Genomic DNA, 19,165 nt, shown 5'->3' with positions numbered 1-19,165 from the left:
TAGTATAAGGCTGGGTTCACACTGCATTTTTGTAGTTCGTTTAAAGTATCAGTTCTTAAATGGTTATGTCTAACATACACAAAAATGTGGTCAACACATTTCTGTATACGCTAAATAAGAAAAACGCATCTCCCCCCCCCCCCCCCCCATTTAAATGTATACGATAAAAGGGCTGCAAGAATGCATGGTGAACCCACCAGGATGACACACGTTTTTTGTATTTGATTGTGATTGTGTGTACAAAGGTTTATTCTGTATTTTTAATTTAGTTTTTTTTTCCCCCCAAGGGACTCTTGAACAAAGTTGTACAGAAAACAAGTGGATACACTGTATTTCAACTGGAAAAGTTATACGCATTGCTGAGCCAGTGTATTTACAGACATCGTAAAGACTATGACAAAACACAGTTAATACAGGTAAGGGGGGAAGAGGGGTATGCAGCTGCAGAACACCCATTGACTCTGTCCTATAGGTTTGACTGGAGACAAGTACATCTTCCAGGCCTTAAAGGGGGTACTTCGGCAAAAATGTTTTTCTTTTAGATCCACTGGTGTCAACGTTATACAGATTTGTGATTTACTACTTTTTAAAAAAAAAAAAAAAAACCTCCAGTCTTCCAGTACTTATCAGCTGCTGCCTTGCCCACCTTCCTGATTTACATTTTCTTACGGTTCCCTCATGCCTGGTGTGTATGTAGGCAAAACTACCCTATGGACTTGCATTGGGAGTCTGTCACATTGCAAAGCCAGGAGAGAATGTGTTAAGTGTGGGCTCCTCCAGGCTCAGACCTATACAACAGTTTTATCGGTTGGGGTCTCTTTGACATAGTGAAGGTTTTTTTCCCCCATAATTACAATGCCCATTTACCAATATGAGAAACAGATCGCTGAACTCAGGGAGACCAGCCAAACGAAAACACTGCCGGCTGCTAGTGAAAGCGCTCAATGCAGTGAAGTCCTAGGTGCATTGCCCCCTGGGAAACATGAATATGCAAAAGAGGAGCCCGTGGAGCCTCATTAAAGAGTCTCAAAACACAGGACTAGCCAGATATCCCTCCGAGAAGGACCCAGCCAAGGGGCAGCTCCTGCTAGGAAACCACCAAATCCACCATATTAAGTGGCCCTAGAAGTCAGTGTAATGACAAGAGATAAACCAAGGCCAGCTAACCATCCACATACAGCTGTAATCTTTTGCATATTCATGTTTCCCGGGGGGCCATGCACCTAGGACTTCACTGCATTGAGCGCTTTCACTAGCAGCCGGCAGTGTTATCTTTGGCTGGTCTCCCTGAGTTCAGCAATCTGTTTCTCTTATGGCTCTGCTAGGCATTGCTCCCACCTAGCCAGAATCCTGCTCCATAGCGATGAGGGGCAACACCCCGAAACAGCTGTATGTGGATGGTTACCTAGCCTTGGTTTATCCCTTGTCATTACACTGACTTATAGGGCCACTTAATATGGTGGATTTGGTGATTTCCTAACAGGAGCTGCCCCTTGGCTGGGTCCTTCCCGGAGGGATATCTGGCTAGTCCTGTGTTTTGAGACTCTTTAATGAGGCTCCACGGACTCCTCTTTTGCATATTCATTTACCAATATGCCAGTGTTGCAGCCATTTACCATACACAAGCATAAGGTGCCACTCCAGAGACGCAGCTCACACCTGGTTGCCAAGCAAGTTTTTGCATGAGTGCTATTCTAATTAAAAAAGGACAAATACTTTTATTTCAAAAACAGCACCCCCCTGTCCTCAGGTTGTGTGTGGTATTACAATTCACTTCAATGGAACTGAGCTGATAAACCCCACACCCAAACTGAGGAAGAAACCCCTTGGGCTGAGATCCCAGCATGAGCTGCATTTTTCCACACCAAACTGAGTAGAGTGCGTAGTCCTACATCACTGGAGGTACGCTTTACTTCATATTGTCCTGTGTCCATTTATTTACATTTTGCCTTTCTTTTGTTTTATTTAGGAAATGGAGCGTGAGGTTACGCATTTCAGGATTTGAGATCCCTCGCTGAACTTGTATATTTCCTCAAGATATCATCTAACTAATATATATTGTGTTTACCTGTACATAGTCTGAGTCCAGTAATACAAAATGTTCTGAAGATGGATTGACTGAAAGTTTTTATTTTACTGTTTAACAATGTATATACTCGGCATATAATTTTTTTTTTGTGTGCCTATTTGGGTCACAGAATCTGCTCAATCAGTTTACACTATTACTTCATATGGAATCGCCACATACCTCACATACATATTAGGCTTCCACTAACCGCAAATGTGTCACTGCCTCAACTCCTAGGATATAAAATCTCAGATTCCTGTGAGCCACAGTGGAAACTCTTCATACATAACCTGTGGCCATACTATATTTACCATGAGGAATACCACTTTTAAGGCGTGCATCCATGTCTCCCACAAGATTAAGTCACAGATTTCAAACTTGTGGCCCTCCGACTGTTGCAAAACTACAATTCCCATCATGCCTGGACAGCCAAAGCTAAAGCTTTGGCTGCCCAGGCATGATGGGAATTGTAGTTTTGCAACAGTCGGAGGGCCACGAGTTTGCCAATCCTAGACTAAGTCATACAGGCCCTTTGGTATCATAGTCTACATCACACTGGGAGCCTAGTCAACAAAGACTGTGTGGTCTCACATGCAGTCTGAGGAGAACCTTCTGTCATAGTAAGCTATCTTACCACCTCCTCTCCTGCCGACCATATTAAACTGCCTATAGGAGATACCTTGGTATGCTTTAAAGATGACACGGGTGTTGGGATATTGAAAATAACCAGTGTACTTTGGCCAAGACTATATAGAGCTCTATGCATTGCATATTCAGTCTTGTATGAATTTTCTCTCTCCATATCAAATAAAGAATATGCCTATTTAAAGGAGATATCCAGAATTTTAAAAAACAAAACAAAAAAACACTGCTACTTTCTTGCAAAAACAGCACCACCCCTATCCTAAGGTCATGTGGTGGTATTGCAATTCACCTCCATTCACTTCATCCTGAACTTGAGCTGCAAAACCCACACGAGTGGCAGCCATGTTTTTCTAAGCCTAACTAACCCCTTTAATCACGACAAGCAGAGATCTGTAAATTGTTGAAGAATTTTAAATGAAATATTACGGAAGTGCATAACTCCAAAATAATATCAGAGGTATTCTGGCCATAGATATTTATATTACAGGAGGGGTAAAATGGTATCGAGATTAACTGTTATAACCAAAGACGACGCAAATACTCAGGTTTACGTTTAGTCATGTGGAAAACAGATGATGCATCTCCTCACCAGATAATGGCTACATCTCCAGAGCCCTTCTAGTTATATCTCATCTCTAACAATGATATAGAAGTCTATATTCTCTCCACGTGATGGGAATCTGCTGCTCCGTTATCAGGAATCTCAGGTTGGGAGAGGCCGACTGTAGAGTGAAAGTCAAGGAAAACTTTTTGGAACCTCTGGATTCCTCCTGTGACTTCTGCCCCTCCTTAAGCCGTGCCCAGAAGTCCGCTGTTGTAGGTTTGCCTCTTGCCCATAATTAGAGGATTTCCAAAAATGTGTGAAATGTTTTGCTCACTGTCTCTGGCTGTTACCCATGAACTGTCTTTATGTATATAAACGTATCCGACATTTTCCTGTCTCTTCTTTCCAGAGCTGTTTTATCCAATTTTAAGTCACATTCTGCTAAATAAATAAGCCACTCTAAATGAAAATGAGTTGTGTTGTTTTTTTTTTTTTTTTTTTTGGAGGGGTGCAGGGGCTTGTTCACAACATATATAAAAATTAGGATTACACTGGGTTAAACCACAGCTTGATGCAGTTTTGTGTTTTTTGTTAAATCATGAAGAGCGGAGAAGAGAGGAGTGGAGCACGCTTCATAGCAGGTGGGGGACGGCTGCATCCAGCAGCCGGGCCCTCATCGTTAATGACAGGCTGCAGCGATCACTCTGCAGCCTGTCATTAACCCTTTAAACGTGTAAGTGACAGAAGCAGCTCCTGTCACTTACCGATCGGATTTCTCTTTCACAGACCACTGGAGGTCTCTTGCCTTCCTCTGTGCGGTCTGATCGGTGCTCTGCTGATTGAGTCTGTCACAGGCAGGCTCAATCAGCAGAGCACCTATTACACTGATCAATGCTATGCCTATTGGTGTGTTTACACGGAACGATTATCGTTCGAATGTTCGCAATAACGATGACATTTGAGCGATAATCGTGTAAACAAAGCGAACGATCAAGTGACGAGTGAGAAATTGTTCATTGTGATCTTTCAACGTGTTCTCAAATCGTGGTTGGTCGTTCGCTAAAAATTTACAGATGGCTTTGTGTAAACAGTCTTTCAAGATTCACCCTATGTGTGGGATGGGCTTAAGCGATCTTGGAAAAATCATTCGGATAATCGTTAGTGATCGCAATAACAATTCTTCTAACGATTTTTTCGCCTAAAAGCAGATCGTTCTAAAAACCAAATTGTTGCTTCAAAATAGTTAAGCGATCAATTGGGCGAATTATTGCTCTGTGTAAACGTAGTTAATGGCAGTGTAAATGCAATCTAATGATTGCACGTAAAAATCCCCCAGGGAGACTTAAAATGTGTAAAAAAAAAAAAAAAAAAAGTGAATGTTTTTAAAAATACCCCTCCCCCAATTAAGATTAAAATCACCCCCATCCCATTATATAAATAAAACATAAAAATTAAACAAACATATACCGTAGCGTGCATAATTGTCAGGTATATTAAAATACAACAATTGTCATTGCCAACGGCATAAATGAAAAGAGGGGAAAAGTGCCAGGATTGCCAATTTTTTTCACAAGATAGATATAGATATATATATCAAAATGTCCGAGCTACACAAATATGGTATTAGTAAAAAAAAAAAAAATAGAGATTATGGCGCAAAAAGTGCAGCCCTGTAGGTGAAAAACAAAAACAGGGACATTTTATTAATATTTGCAAAAAAAAAGATTTCAGACCTATAGAATAATGGTATCATGTCGCTTTTACCATGTAGTGCATTACGCAGACACAGTAACCCCACAAAAGTTACCATATTGCATTCTATTTTTACAATTTCACCAGTTTATATTTTCAGAAATAACATTTTGGGGTTCCATCATACATGTTATGGTAGAATGAAAGATGCAATTACATAGTACAACTATTCTGGGAAAAAACAAGCCCTCACATGGCCCTGTAGATAGAAAAGTGAAGGTGCTAGAGTTCTTAGAAGGGGAGGAGGGAAAAATGAAAATTTGCGCGGTCTGCTGGGTCATTTTGGGCTTGGTCCTCAAAGGGTTAAATAAGTTCTGGTTTGGGAAAATACATTTTTAATCACCCCCTACTCCTGCAGACTAACAATTCATTCCATACTTATTACCTTTTCAGTCTCCTTCCCCCAGCTCTGAGCCTGCTACTTTCTACTGAAGACACAGAAAACTGCACTGTGAGCTGTTCATTAAAGGACAAGTGCCATGAAAAACTTTTTCCCAGTAATTGAAGCACATTATGGTGCGTTTACACGTAACGATAATTGGCCCGATCGTATGATTAACGATGTCGGAGTAACTATTTTTTTTTTCATAACGAGCAGCGTTTAGACGGTACGATATATCGTACGGAAAATTCGTTTTGCAATCGTTTTGCGAACGCTTAAGCCTATCTCAAACATTGGTTAAATCGGCGAACGACTGTTTACACTGAACGTTTTGCGAACGACGATTTGCTAACATGTTGAAAGATCAAAATGAGCGATGTATCGTTCGTCGTTTGATCGTTCGCTGCGTTTACACGTACGATTATCGTTTGAATTCGATCGTTATCGCACAAATTCGTACGATAATCGTTACATGTAAACGCACCATTACAAAGTTATATAACTGTAATATGCTTCAATCAGCTATCTGCCTCCCTTCCCTGTCTTTTCCCCCCTCCACCCCCCACCAGGAAGTGTCCTAACTCACACAGACCTGATTACTGCTGTCACCGTCACCAGGCAGCTGCTCCTTGTGAGGATGAGTCATCAGCAGGAGGGCTGCTCTAGGTCCTGTTACAGCAGCCTCCCCTCCCCAGTCCAAGTGATGGCTTGCAGTTCAGCCAATGGGAGCTGAGCAAGCTGAGTCACCTGACGGGAGGGGGGGGGGGGGCTGGTGTAACAGGAGAAGGAGCTGAGAGAAGAGCTTGGTGACGGTGGCGGCAGTCATTAGGTCTGTGTGAGTTAGGACACTTCCTGGTGGGGGGTGGAGGGAGGGAAGGGAGGCAGATAGGTATTTGAAGCATATTACAGAGTTATATAACTTTGTAATGTGCTTCAATTACTGGGAAAAAGTTTGTCATGGCACTTGTCTTTAAAGTTTCTGCTGTAAATCACCTACCCTCAGGAACGGCTCATGTAAACAACGTTCCTGACTGGCAGTCTTTGCACTCTATAATGCTGGGAGGTTACCAGCAACTTGGAGCCTGCCTGACCCCCCTGGTAGAGCCATGGATACCATATAGGGAAAATGAGAGCTGGAATTACACACACACACACACACACACACACACACACACACACACACACACACACACTCCTTTCAACAAACTTTGCACAGATCAGTAGTACAAGCAAATTTAAGCAATAATGATGCAATTCACACATCATCTATTTTTGCAGATCCGCAACAATAAAAAAAAACCAAAAAAAACTAGTTGTAATGCAGTCTGCAATGTGTTATAGAAGTCTGGGAGCCTCTGCATTTTGCAGACAACACCTGAGCACTCCGCATAAACATCTGCAATTGTGTTCCACAGTCCTGTGACATCACCATATAAGCTCCTCCTGGATGGTTGGGACAGCTAATGATATCATTTTATGACATCCCCCTTTTTTTTTTTTTTGCAGAAGCACAATACGGATGCATTACGGATATATTGCAGATTGAAAAAAAAAAAACGCTGCTCACGAATTTTATCCTTTTAAACATACTGACTTATCAATGTAGCTTAAAGGGGTACTCCGGGGCTGATAAAAAAAAAACAATCAATCAATCAAAAATCTAACATAGCTTTTACATTTACCATCCCTCCTGAGTCTGTCTCCGTTTAAATTTCCTGCTGTTTGCAGGTCCCTGAACCTCCAGTTGGTGTCTTCGTTTTTTCTTTACTTCCTGGTTTGGGCTTTCCCATGATGCACTCCAGTGATGTCAAACTGACTCTGTAAAACTGTTAGATGGCTTACAGCTTGTTCAGCCAATCAGAGCTGAGCAACCTGAGTCATCTGACAAGGGGAGGCTGGCCTAACAGCGCTTATACCAGCCTCCCTCTTGATGATGTCATTGTCACAGTCATTAGGTAAGAATAAGGGTGGTATTACACGAGCCGATGGGGGCTTGATAATACCTGTAAACGAGCGCCGATCTGCTAGATCGGCGCTCGTTTACTGGGCCTATTACACGGCTGATAATCGTTTAACAAGGGCTGCAGGGACATCGTTACCGATGTCCTTCGACCCCTTGTTTAAACTATACATTACCTATCCACGCTCCAGGGCTCCTCTTTCTCTGTGCTTCTCCCCGAGTCCCGCGCGCTCCAGCTTCAGAGTGGCCTGTCTCAGCTGACAAGCCGCTGTGAAGTTGGAGCGCGCAGGACCCGGGGAGAAGCGCAGAGGAAGAGGAGCCCTGCAGCCTTGATAGGTAATGTATTCCTCTTTTCATATTGTCAGCCGCGCACAGCTATTACACGTAGCAGTGCACGGTCGGCGCCCGACGATTATAGGTCAGAACCTATATCAGTGATCAGCTGATGAGACTTAAGGCCAACAAATTTTCAAAAGTTGTTTGGTTCCGAAATAAAATTATCCATTTCTTAATGATTGTTATGTGCTGAATTCAAATATCACAAGGAAAAATGTGAATTGTCTCTAGTTTCTATGATACGGAAGAGTTCTCATGTTACTGTTTTGTGAGTTGTATAGAATACAGTATAATAGCCGACATATTTATTACTTCTGCAATCATAAGGAAGCAAGTTTACTGTTCATAAACTTTTGAAATATATTCATAGGAAACTTCATAACTATCTGAAATCAACTACAATTTACAGGCGTATCCAAGAGTTTTTACAAATTAATTCTGTTTATTGACCTCTGGAATGTCGCTCCTTATTCCATGGCTATTCGGCGCATTTACACGTCTTTTGTATTCATACATGGGATTGTCTCTGATAACTGACCAACAGTAATCTGCAAGCATTGGTGGGTTCCATTAAGGCTAGGTTCACACTGCGTTTTTGCAATCAGGTTTTTTTATCCGTTTTTTTGCAAAAAAACGTATGCATTTTTGTAGCTGACACTAGCTTTGTGTAGCTGATGCTACTTTTGTGTCCCTCAAAAGAAAAAAAAAACGATTCGTTTTTTAAAAACGGAAGTCAATGGATAAACGGATCAAAACAGATGCACACAAATGCATCAGTTTTTTTCATCCGTTTTTTGCAAAAAAAAAAAAAAACGGATTAAAAAAAAACATTGCAAAAACGCAGTGTGAACCTAGCCTTACCCTGATACCTTTTTCCCATATTGGTCATTGTCATTGGTCACAAAACGATTATCGTGCGAATTCGCACGATAACGATTGAATTCGACTGATAATCGTACGTGTAAACGCTGCGAATGATCAAACGACGAACGAGAAATCGTTCATTTTGATCTTACAACATGTTCCAAAATCGTCGTTCGCAAATAATTCGCAGATCGTTCCGTGTAAACAGTCGTTCGCCGATTTAACCAATGTGTGAGATAGGCTTAAGCGATCGCAAAACGATAGCAAAACGATCGCAGAGCGAATTTCCGTACCATATATCGTACAGTCTAAACGCTGACCGTTGTAAAAAAAAAATCGTTACTCGGACATCGTTACGATCAGGCCAATTATCGTTTTGTGTAAACGCAGCATAAGATGATGCAATATACCAGTTGATGATGCAATACTGATGATGCAAACTTTTCCCAGTATTGTATAACAGGCTGTGAGAAATATAGAAAGTACGTCTATATCTTGAAAATTAAAGCCAATTTCAAAATTTGAACATAATTTTCGATCTCAGCACCCCAAAATTAGTTAAGATCAAATGTTTTCATGTCAGAACCTTTTTGGCTGTTGACCAGTGTTATCGTTCCGTGTAATAGTACCCTAAGTTTACTTCATTTCCTGGTGGGGGATTGAGGGGGGAAAAGATAGGGAAGGGGGACAGATAACTTTGTAATGTGTTTCAATTACTGGGAAAAAGATTTTCGCTGGAGTACCCCTTTAAGAACTAGAAATGAGCGCAACTCGAGCATCATTCAACATTTGAATACCAATTGAAGAAGTTGGATGCAGCCTTAGGGAGTCTGGGAAAACATGGATACAGCCATAGTCTTTATCCAACTTCTTCAGCCACTGGTAATCAAATGCCAAATGATTGGACTCCTTGAGTTATGTTCATCTCTATTAATATAGCATGCAGTTTCTCCCTGACCTTAAAAAACAATAAAAACTGCAGCATATAAACCTAGCCTAAATGAGTGTCTACTATCCGGGCAGACAGTGTGCTAAAGGAACACCACATGCTTGGGGGTCACAACAGTTGTACAGGATCAAGGCACAGCTTCTCTCCTGGTTAGCAGGAACTGGGGCCAGCTGGCTGCATCTCATCTTTAAAGCGTAACTGTCATATTTTTTTTTTATTGCAGAAATCAATAGTATAAGCGATTTTAACCCCTTCGTGCTGCAGCTAGTTTGGGCCTTAATGACCAGGCTCATTTTTCTAAATCTGACCTGTCTCACTTTATGCTCTTATAGCTCAGTGATGCTTTAACGTATGCTAGCGATTCTGAGACTGTTTTTTCGTGACATATGGCACTTTATGTTAGTGGCAAAATTTGGTCACTATTTTGTGTGTTTTTTGTAAAAAACATCAAAATATCATGAAAAATTGAAAAAATTTGCATTTTAACCCTACAGGGGCTGGAGGAAAGTATTCACAATTAGGCAGTAAAAAAATTGAAAATTTTAATTTTCCAATAATATATAGATTAGATTAAAGTTTCTCATTTTCAAAAGGAATATGAGACAAAAAGCACCCCAAAATTTGTAATGCAGGTTCTCTTGAGTACAACGGTACCCCATATGTGGGCGTAAACTACTGTATGGGCACACAGCAGGGCTCAGAAGGAAGGGAGCGCCAATTAGCTTTTCCAATGCAGATTTTGCTGAAGAAGTTTCTGAGCACCAGGTGCGTTTGTAGTGCCCCTGTAGTGTCAGCAGAGAGAAAACCCCCCATAAGTCACCCCATTTTGGAAAGTACACCCCTCAAAGAATTCATCTTGGTGTGTGGTGACCATTTTGACCCCACAGGTATTACAGGAAAGTATTCAAAAGAAGACAGTAAAAATGAAAAACTTGAATTCTTCCAATAATATGTTCGTTTAGTTTGAAATTTCTCAATTTCACGAGGAACAAGAGGAAAAAAGTACCCCAAAATTTGTAACGCAGGTTCTCCTGAGTACAATGGTACCCCATATGTGGGCATAAACCACTGCATGGGCACACAGGAGGGCTCAGAAGGGAAGGAGCGCCAATTTGCTTTTTCAATGCAGATTTTGCTGCAGAAGTTTCCGAGCGCCAGGTGCGTTTGCAGAGCCCCTGTAGTGCCAGCGGAGTAAAATCTCGCCATAAGTCACCCCATTTTGGAAAGTGCACCCCTCAAAGTATTCATCTTGGTGTGTGGTGACCATTTTGACCCCACAGGTATTAGAGGAAAGTATTCAAAAGTAGACAGTAAAAATGAAAAACTCAAATTTTTCCAATATTATGTTCTTTTAGTTTGAAATTTCTCAATTTCACGAGGAACAAGAGGAAAAAAGTACCACAAAATTTGTAACGCAGGTTCTCCTGAGTACAATGGTACCCCATATGTGGGCGTAAACCACTGTATGGGCACACAGGAGGGCTCAGAAGGGAAGGAGCGCCAATTAGCTTTTTCAATGCAGATTTTGCTGAAGAAGTTTCCGAGTGCCAGGTGCGTTTGCAGAGCCCCTGTAGTGTCCGCAGAGTAAAATCTCCCAATAAGTCACTCCATTTTGGAAAGTGCACCCCTCATAGAATTTATTTTGGGGTGTGGTGACCATTTTGACCCCACAGGTATTTGAGGAAAGTATTCAAAAGTAGACAGTAAAAATGAAAAGCTCGAATTTTTCCAATAATATGTTCCTTTAGTTTGAAATTTCTCAATTTCACGAGGAACAGGAGAGAAATGTCACCCCAATATATGTAAAGCAGGTTCTCCTGAGTACAACGGTACCCCATATGTGGGCATAAACCACTGCATGGGCACACAGCCGGGCTCAGAAGGGAAGGAGCGCCAATTAGCATTTTCAGTGCAGATTTTTCTGAAGAAGTTTCTGAGCGCCAGGTGCGTTTGCTGAGCCCCTGTAGTGTCAGCAGAATAGATTCCCCCCAAAAGTCACCACATTTTGGAAAGAGCACCCCTCAAAGAATTCATCTTGGTGTGTGGTGACCATTTTTACCCCACAGGTATTAGAGGAAAGTATTCAAAATTGGCCAGTAAAAATGAAAAACTCGAATTTTTCCAATAATATGTTGGTTTAGTTTGAAATTTCTCAATTTGACGAGGAACAGGAGAGAAAACGTACCCCAAAATCTGTAACGCAGGTTCTCCTGAGTAAAACGGTACCTCATATGTGGGCATAAACCACTGTATGGACACACAGCAGGGCTCAGAAGGGAAGGAGCGCCAATTTACAGGAGCAAAACCACAGCTAGTAATGGTTATTAGAATAGCGCAGTTACTAAAATAAAATAAAAAAAATGAGATTACAGGTAATGTGGGGTGGTTACGGGCAACCAGGGGTGGTTATGGGCAACCTGAGGTGGTTACAGGTAATCTGGGGTGGTTACGGACAACATGGGGTGGTCACGGGCAACCTGCTGTGGTTACAGGCAACGTGGGGTGGTTACAGGCAACGTGGGCTGGTTACAGGCAACGTGGGCTGGTTACGGGCAACGTGGGCTGGTAACGGGCAACGTGGGCTGGTTTCGGGCAACCTGCTGTGCTTACAGACAATCTGGGATGGTTACGGGCAACGTGGGGTGGTTACGGGCAACCTGCAATGCTTACAGACAATCTGGGGTGGTTACAGGCAACGTTGGCTGGTTACGGGCAACCTGCAGTGCTTACAGACAATCTGAGGTGGATACGGGCAACGTGGGGTGGTTACGGGCAATGTGGGGTGGTTACGGATAAACTGAAGTTCTTATAGGCAATCTGGGGTGGGTACCTGTAATCTGACATGGGCACCGCAATCTGGAGGGGGTCATTGGCAATTTGGGGTGGTCAGAGGCGACGTGGGGTGGTCAGAGGCAACGTGCGGTGGTCAGAGGCGACGTGCGGTGGTCAGAGGCGACGTGTGGTGGTCAGAGGCGACGTGCGGTGGTCAGAGGCGACGTGCGGTGGTCAGAGGCATTGTGGCGTGGTCAGAGGCATCGTGGCGTAGTCAGAGGCATCGTGGCGTGGTCAGAGGCAACGCGCAGTGGTTACGTGCAATCTGGGGGGGTTACATGTAATTACGGGGAACCTGGGGGGGTTATGTGCAACCTGGAAGGGTTACAGACAATCTGGGATTGTTACTGATAAACTGAAGTGCTTATAGGTAATCTGGGGTGGGTACATGTAATTTGGGGTGGTTACGGGCAATCTGGAGGGGGTCACTGGCAATTTGCGGTGGTTACAGGCAACGTGCGGTGGTTACGGGCAACGTGCGGTGGTTACGGGCAACGTGCGGTGGTTACGGACAACGTGCGGTGGTTCCGGGCAACGTGCGGTGGTTATGGGCAACGTGCGGTGGTTACGGGCAACGTGCGGTGGTTACGGGCAACGTGCGGTGGTTACGGGTAATCTGGGGAGGGGTTAGGGGTAATTTGGGAGTAAACTGCAATTATTACTATAATAAAAAGTGTGTTTTATTTTTTTGTATGTTTGTCACTTTTTGTACTTTACATATTCATTTTCACTGTATTACTATGATTACTGTGATATTTTCTATCACAGTAATCATAGTTCAGTGACAGAGACCAAATTGGTCTCTGTCACTTTAAATTTTCAGAGTTGGCTGGTTGTGAAGCGCATGCGCACTTCATAACCAGCCAGGACGTCGAGGAGGAAGGAGCTCCAGGATCCGGTGAGTATATGGGGAAGGGGGGGGTGACTGGGGGACGGGGGTGACAGGGGGGGTGGGGGGCGACTTGGGGGGTGGGGGGACATCACTTTTTATCCCCTGTCACCAATCATTTATGGTGAAAGGGGATAAAAAGTGCCGGGAGCACATGGTACAAGCGATCAGCGGTATATAGTATATACCGCTGATCGCTTGTACCGGGACCCCACAGGGGGGTCCCCGATGACTGCCCCATGCCCTCCGCTACCTCCGGTGGCGGAGAGCATGGGGCTTTCATTCATTTTAACTTTTTAATCGCTGTGAACCGACGTTAGTCGGTTCACAGCGATGGCGGCGGCCATCTTGGAAATGATGGCCGCCGGGGGAGGGGGGTTAGTTATCGGGGCACTAGGGGGGTCTGATCTGGGGTCTGATATACACTTATTTCATCTCCCCCCGCCGTAGATTCACGGCGGGGGGAGATGAAAGGCGGCGGCAGCACCGGTAATCCCCTTTACCGACGGCCGCCGCTATAACGTTAATAGCGGCGATCGTCGGTAAGGGGGGGGGGGCCGGGACGGACCTCACACACTGCCCCAACCCCTCAGCTACCTCCGGTAGCCGGGGGGATGGGGTGGGGGCCGTCCCGGCCCCGCAGCCTTATTCTCTGCCATCGCCGTAAAAAGCTGATGGCAGCAGAATAAGGACCATTAGTGACCGCCGTAGAAAGCCGTATCGGCGGTCACTAAGGGGTTAAGAAACTCTGTAATAGGTTTTATCAGCCAAAAAAGCCTCCTTCTGTACTCAAGAAGCAATCTCCCAGCCTCCCCCCCTGACTTCTAATCTGTGCATTATCAGGCAAACACGTCTTCATTACAGAGAAGCCAGTGAAGACGGGCTCTGCTCTCTCCATTGTAAGCCTATGAAGGGGGGAGGGGCTGAGGGAGATGAGGGAGCAGGAAGAGGTGACATGAAGGTCAGCTGTTTGTAGACTCTCTGGGCACCTAAACCGCAGAATTCTGGGGTCAGAAAGGTCAGTGCAGGACTGCTCCGTGCTCAGTCACTCCTAACAGCCCCTCCCCTCTCCATAGCCACATAATGGAGACAGAAATCCTGCTTCATCTGATGTGAGGGGGGAGGCTGGGAGATTGCTTTTTCACTACAGAAGGAAACTCTTTTAGTACATAAAACCTATTACAAAGTTTCTTAAAATCGCTTGTACTATTGATATTTAATGTTTTCAAAAAAATGACCCTGAAATGACAGTTACGCTTTAAAGGGGTGGTGCGGCGGTAAAAAATTATTCACAGAATAACACACATTACAAAGTTATACAACTTTGTAATGTATGTTATGTCTGTGAATGGCCCCCTTCCCCGTGTCCCACCACCCCCACCCGTGTACCCGGAAGTGTAGTGCATTATACATACCTGATCCGTGCCGACACGCGTCCGCCATCTTGTGCCAAACGTCATCTTCGGCCGGCCGGCCCGAACACCTCAGATCTTCCCGAGTGTATAATTTTTTACCGCCGCACTACGCCTTTAAGTCACAATAGCCTCGGGGTACAATATTCTTAATGTACAGCTTGAAACCATACCCAACATATAATGCAACAGACAGTCCAGATCTCTGCTAAGTGTAAGGGCCCTATTACAGGGCATGATTATCATGCGGAAAATTGTTTTATCGTTCCAATTTAAACAAAAATCGGCCTGTGTAATTGCAGGCAACGATCAAAAAATCATTTGTGTCGATCGTTGATTTAGATCGGCCCCTAAAATCATCGTTAATTGTTCGTTGTAATTCCACATTTGTTCACTAATCGTTCAGTGTAATTCCAAATAGTGATTTATCGTAGTAACGATAGTAACTAACTGTGCAGCTTATAGTCACCTTTGTGAAATGTGCCTCACCAGCAACTAGGGGGCGCCTCACAGTTTCAGAAGCACTGCTCTAAAGCTTGCATTGACACAATCCAGATTCTCTCCTGCACATAGCAGTAGCCAAGCCCTGTTTTCTCCTGGTCTCTCTGTTGCTAAAGACAGAATTCCCCTAACAACAGGCAGGAAACTGCAGTTTCCAGTGAAGTGAGACACCTATTGGCCGCAAAACTTTAGGACTCTCTTTTCGGGAGTAAGAAGTCCTTTGGTAAAAGAAGTGATTTACAAATGATTTCTTTCAGAAACATTGGCACTTACTTTTGGGGAGTAGCAAAGCATACAGTACCATATTCCTTAAAGTGACTCTGTACCCACAATCTGACCCCCCCCAAACCACTTGTACCTTCAGATTTACAGCTTTTAATCCAAGATCTGTCCTGGGGTCCGTTCGGCAGGTGATGCAGTTATTGTCCTAAAAAAAAAAAAATAATAATTTAAACTGGCAGCCCTGTGCCCTACGGGAGTGGTCTAGGTTGTGTATGCATTAGGCTGGCACAACCTCTCCGTCCCTCCTCATCATTAGGAATGCTTCAGGCAGATTGCCTACTATTCGTCAGCTGTATCAGCCCAGCACATGGGCTATATTGTTAAGATACTTGTCCAATGTTCAGCATGGAGAAAATGTTCTAGTGGCATTCCTAATGATGAAGAGGGTGGGGAGGAGCGACGGAGGGGTGGTGCAAAGTTAGGGCACAGATATTCCAAGCCACGCCCGTAGGGCACGGGGCTGTAAGTTTAAGGGTATATTCACACGGGCGGGCTCGCAGCGAGATTCTCGCTGCGAGCCCGGCAGTTCCCATACACTACATACTTGCTGGGGTCTAAACGACCGCAGCGAGTATGTAATTATACCGCCCTTAACCCCTTCTGCTCCCCCGCTGTGTATATACTTTACCTGTCCTCGCTGCACGGGTCCGGCGTCCTGCTCTCCTGTCCGGCCAATCAGTGTGTTGCCCAGCCGCAGCCACTGATTGGCCGGGCGGGAGAGCAGGACGCCGGACCCGTGCAGCGAGGACAGGTAAAGTATATACACAGCGGGGGAGCCGGCCGGGAGCAGAAGGGGTTAAGGGCGGTATAATTACATACTCGCTGCGGTCGTTTAGACCGCAGCAAGTATGTAGTGTATGGGAACTGCCAGGACCTGCCGGGCTCGCAGCGAGAATCTCGCTGCGAGCCCGTCCGTGTGAATATACCCTAAAAGTTGTTTTTTAGGACAATAACTGCATCACCTGCCGAACGGACCCCAGGACAGATCTTGTATTAAAAGCAGCTATCTGACGGTACAAGCGGTTTTGGGGGGACAGATTGTGGGTACAGAGTCGCTTCAAATGGGAACTCCACATAAGGAAAATTTGTTTTCTATTAAAAGTACATTAAAAGTCATATTGATGTGTCTATACAATGTATTACCATATCTGTACAGTTCTGCTACACTGGTAGCTGATTGACATGCAGAGTCAAGAAAATCAAGAAAAATGGCCTCTGTGCCAATCCACATTGTCTCATGTTCCCTCTGCTCTCTCACCTTAGGAGACAAATGCCTCTTCCATGCCTCTGTCTCACATTGTGTGTGTTTGCTGAGCACAGGCTGATGATGCAGACAGGGGGCAGAGCGTGATGTCACAGGAGGCTTGGCTGGATCCCCAAATCCCCTGAGTGATTGACCATCTCTGAACGGCCAGAAGCAGCTGCTGCACTGATTTTACTGATCAGTGAAAGTCTGCAGTGAAATTAGGGCTATGATCACACATGTTGGAGTTTCATTGCAGTACTGCAGCGTATTCACAAAAATGATGCTAAACGGCAGAGAGGATCAGAGCCGGCACTGCCAAACCCACCTGGAGAAAAAACGAGGTATAAACAGTATATCCCATGTAAGATAATATCGGATAAAGTCCTTATTGTTGGGCTCAACTTTAAAGATAAAAGATGCTTTCTCATAAATTAAATTCAAAAAGTTTTTTTTACTTTATTCCAATATCAGCATTACAGGTAGAGAATACAGTGCTGTGTAGTGTTACAGGTAGAGAATACAGCGTGCTGTGTGGTGTTACAGGTAGAGAATACAGCGTGCTGTGTGGTGTTACAGGTAGAGAATACAGCGTGCTGTGTGGTGTTACAGGTAGAGAATACAGTGTGCTGTGTGGTGTTACAGGTAGAGAATACAGCGTGCTGTGTGGTGTTACAGGTAGAGAATACAGGGTGCTGTGTGGTGTTACAGGTAGAGAATACAGGGTGCTGTGTGGTGTTACAGGTAGAAAATACAGTGTGCTGTGTGGTGTTACAGGTAGAGAATACAGCGCGCTGTGTAGTGTTACAGGTAGAGAATACAGCGTGCTGTGTGGTGTTACAGGTAGAGAATACAGCGTGCTGTGTGGTGTTACAGGTAGAGAATACAGTGTGCTGTGTGGTGTTACAGGTAGAGAATAGTGTGTGCTGTGTGGTGTTACAGGTAGAGAATACAGCGTGCTGTGTGGTGTTACAGGTAGAGAATACAGTGTGCTGTGTGGTGTTACAGGTAGAGAATACAGCGTGCTGTGTGGTGTTACAGGTAGAGAATACAGCTTGCTGTGTGGTGTTACAGGTAGAGAATACAGCGTGCTGTTACAGGTAGAGAATACAGCGTGCTGTGTGGTGTTACAGGTAGAGAATACAGCGTGCTGTGTGGTGTTACAGGTAGAGAATACAGAGCTGTGTGGTGTTACAGGTAGAGAATACAGCGTGCTGTGTGGTGTTACAGGTAGAGAATACAGAGCTGTGTGGTGTTACAGGTAGAGAATACAGTGCGCTGTGTAGTGTTACAGGTAGAGAATACAGCGTGCTGTGTGGTGTTACAGGTAGAGAATACAGCGTGCTGTGTGGTGTTACAGGTAGAGAATACAGTGTGCTGTGTGGTGTTACAGGTAGAGAATACAGGGTGCTGTGTGGTGTTACAGGTAGAGAATACAGTGTGCTGTGTGGTGTTACAGGTAGAGAATACAGCGCGCTGTGTAGTGTTACAGGTAGAGAATACAGCGTGCTGTGTGGTGTTACAGGTAGAGAATACAGCGTGCTGTTACAGGTAGAGAATACAGCGTGCTGTGTGGTGTTACAGGTAGAGAATACAGCTTGCTGTGTGGTGTTACAGGTAGAGAATACAGCGTGCTGTGTGGTGTTACAGGTAGAGAATACAGTGTGCTGTGTGGTGTTACAGGTAGAGAATACAGTGGGCTGTGTGGTGTTACAGGTAGAGAATACAGTGTGCTGTGTGGTGTTACAGGTAGAGATTACAGCCTGCTGTGTGGTGTTACAGGTAGAGAATACAGTGTGCTGTGTGGTGTTACAGGTAGAGAATACAGAGCTGTGTGGTGTTACAGGTAGAGAATACAGCGCGCTGTGTAGTGTTACAGGTAGAGAATACAGCGTGCTGTGTGGTGTTACAGGTAGAGAATACAGCGTGCTGTGTGGTGTTACAGGTAGAGAATACAGTGTGCTGTGTGGTGTTACAGGTAGAGAATACAGGGTGCTGTGTGGTGTTACAGGTAGAGAATACAGCGTGCTGTGTGGTGTTACAGGTAGAGAATACAGCGCGCTGTGTAGTGTTACAGGTAGAGAATACAGCGTGCTGTGTGGTGTTACAGGTAGAGAATACAGCGTGCTGTGTGCTGTTACAGGTAGAGAATACAGCGTGCTGTGTGGTGTTACAGGTAGAGAATACAGTGTGCTGTGTGGTGTTACAGGTAGAGAATACAGCGTGCTGTGTGGTGTTACAGGTAGAGATTACAGCGTGCTGTGTGGTGTTACAGGTAGAGAATACAGCGTGCTGTGTGGTGTTACAGGTAGAGATTACAGCGTGCTGTGTGGTGTTACAGGTAGAGAATACAGAGTGTTGTGTGGTGTTACAGGTAGAGAATACAGCGCGCTGTGTGGTGTTACAGGTAGAGAACACAGCATGCTGTGTGGTGTTACAGGTAGAGAATACAGTGTGCTGTGTGGTGTTACAGGTAGAGAATACAGCGTGCTGTGTGGTGTTACAG

At 44.4% G+C, this 19,165-nt stretch overlaps 1 protein-coding gene and 1 long non-coding RNA gene across 2 annotated transcripts in view; one reads left to right on the top strand and one right to left on the bottom strand.

Annotated features, from left to right (window-relative positions):
- The window catches only part of ATAD2 (ATPase family AAA domain containing 2), a 36,709-nt gene extending 34,248 nt beyond the window's left edge, over positions 1-2,461 (top strand). Inside the window, exons 27-28 of the mRNA XM_069957129.1 lie at positions 288-416; positions 1,970-2,461. Coding sequence (XP_069813230.1) covers positions 288-416; positions 1,970-2,005 — 165 coding nt within the window. The 3' untranslated portion in view covers positions 2,006-2,461. The remainder of the gene's footprint in view (positions 1-287; positions 417-1,969) is intronic.
- LOC138783014 (uncharacterized) overlaps positions 1-19,165 on the bottom strand; it is a 38,366-nt gene that overhangs the window by 8,820 nt on the left and 10,381 nt on the right. Inside the window, exon 2 of the long non-coding RNA XR_011361613.1 lies at positions 15,493-15,561. This is a non-coding gene — a long non-coding RNA (uncharacterized lncRNA). The remainder of the gene's footprint in view (positions 1-15,492; positions 15,562-19,165) is intronic.

The sequence above is a fragment of the Dendropsophus ebraccatus genome, chromosome 2 (genome assembly GCF_027789765.1).
Source record: "Dendropsophus ebraccatus isolate aDenEbr1 chromosome 2, aDenEbr1.pat, whole genome shotgun sequence".
Taxonomy (NCBI): domain Eukaryota; kingdom Metazoa; phylum Chordata; class Amphibia; order Anura; family Hylidae; genus Dendropsophus; species Dendropsophus ebraccatus.
Note: the sequence above shows the minus strand (reverse complement) of the source record. Positions and strands in the feature narration are given on the sequence as shown.